The 1490-nt window shown below is 41.6% G+C and overlaps 1 protein-coding gene across 1 annotated transcript in view; it reads left to right on the top strand.

Annotated features, from left to right (window-relative positions):
• Positions 1-264: 264 nt before the first annotated feature.
• Positions 265-1490, top strand: part of LOC119421897 (integrin beta-3) — a 22397-nt gene continuing 21171 nt past the window's right edge. The window contains exon 1 of the mRNA XM_037689262.1: positions 265-365. Within this exon, the coding sequence (XP_037545190.1) occupies positions 299-365 (67 nt within the window). The 5' untranslated portion in view covers positions 265-298. The remainder of the gene's footprint in view (positions 366-1490) is intronic.

Below are 1490 nucleotides of genomic sequence, written 5' to 3'. Positions count from 1 at the left end.
CGTGTTAGAGGATTAGTTTAATGTTCTTTTTGTCTCTGGCATTAAACTGATGATAACATATTTTCTACTTTTAAGTTTTGCAAAGTAAAGAACAACATGTTCATCACTTCATGATAAAATACAGTAATACAACTTTGCGCAATCATCGGGCAGGAGATAAATCCGTGCGCCCATCAGCTGTTGGAGTCTCGGCCCAAACGGGTCTCAGCTTGTCAGAAAGGCTGAAGATCTTCAGCTGAGAGGAGGAAGAACCAGACTGCAGATCAGAACCAAGAACTGGCTCGGTTCTCCTCCAGCCATGGGGACCTCATCAGATCGTGTAATGTTCCTGTTTCTCCTTTTGTCTTCAGCTTCAAACGTCCTTGGTAAGTTTGTCTTTTTAATTTAATTTCCTAGCCCACTTGCTCTAAAGTTTCACCTGCTGAGGGACATTTTCCATATTTCCCGTTGATCTCATTGATTTTAAAATAGGACAAATACAAAATAAATGTATTCAAAGTTGGGTTAAAGTGCGATGCTTCGTGAATCCCTCGCTCCTTATAAGGAGTAAAAACTGCTGGATGCGTTTCTGCAGGGCGAGGTGACCTCCTCACACTGAAACACTGATCATTGTACAACTTTCACTAAGTTCACTTCAAAACCTTAAAGGGGTTACATGTGGGATTACATGTGTCTAATCTGCAAGTTTTACCTGAATCAGAACAAAACCAGTAAATAAGTCCAGTACAGTTTGCATTTCCACTAAATGTTGGAGCCAGTGGAGGTTTTTTATACACAATCAGCCCAAAACATTACGACCACTGGTTTTCACAAGTTTAATGACCTTTCTTGACCATTTAAACATCGCTTGCCTCAGATTGCAGCAGCAGCATCCTTCAGAAGCTTTTCAGCCCTGAACAGAGATAACTGCAAACAGCTAAAAGCAAAAGATGTTCCTGGGCTTCCACACATCCGAGATATGCTAAATTTAACTTTTAGCAGAGTAGAGTAATTTGAGTGCTTATTCACAGTTTTGCAACATAAAATTTTTAGCTACTGTTTCACAGTTTTTTCCTCATTTTAGCTTTTAGCTACATTTCTGCTATGGTTTTGTTCACTTAGGTTAAATCAGCCACAGGGAGAAAAAGCCAGTGTATCTTGTGCCTGTCCTAAACCCGGGTAAATGTTGAGGGTTGTGTCAGGAAGGGCGTCTGACGTCAAACACTTTTGCCAAAACTAATATGCGAGTTCATCTAAGCGACACCATACCAGATCAGTCGAGGCCCGGGTTAACAACGACTGCCACATGTTGACAAACAGGGTGCCGAAACTGTGCTACTGTTATTAGACGAAGATCATGAGGAGAAACGTGTCAGCAGACAGAGGGAGATGAAGAAAATCAAGAATGTAGGACTGAGGGTTGCAATTCTAAATGTGAGGACAATGACAGGCAAAGGTAGAGCACTGGCTGACATGATGCAGAGAAGGAAGGTAGAGAGCTGGAAGACATG

Source organism: Nematolebias whitei, chromosome 15, assembly GCF_014905685.2.
Source record: "Nematolebias whitei isolate Nwh7 chromosome 15, NemWhi1, whole genome shotgun sequence".
NCBI classification, from domain to species: Eukaryota; Metazoa; Chordata; class Actinopteri; order Cyprinodontiformes; family Rivulidae; genus Nematolebias; species Nematolebias whitei.
Note: the sequence above shows the minus strand (reverse complement) of the source record. Positions and strands in the feature narration are given on the sequence as shown.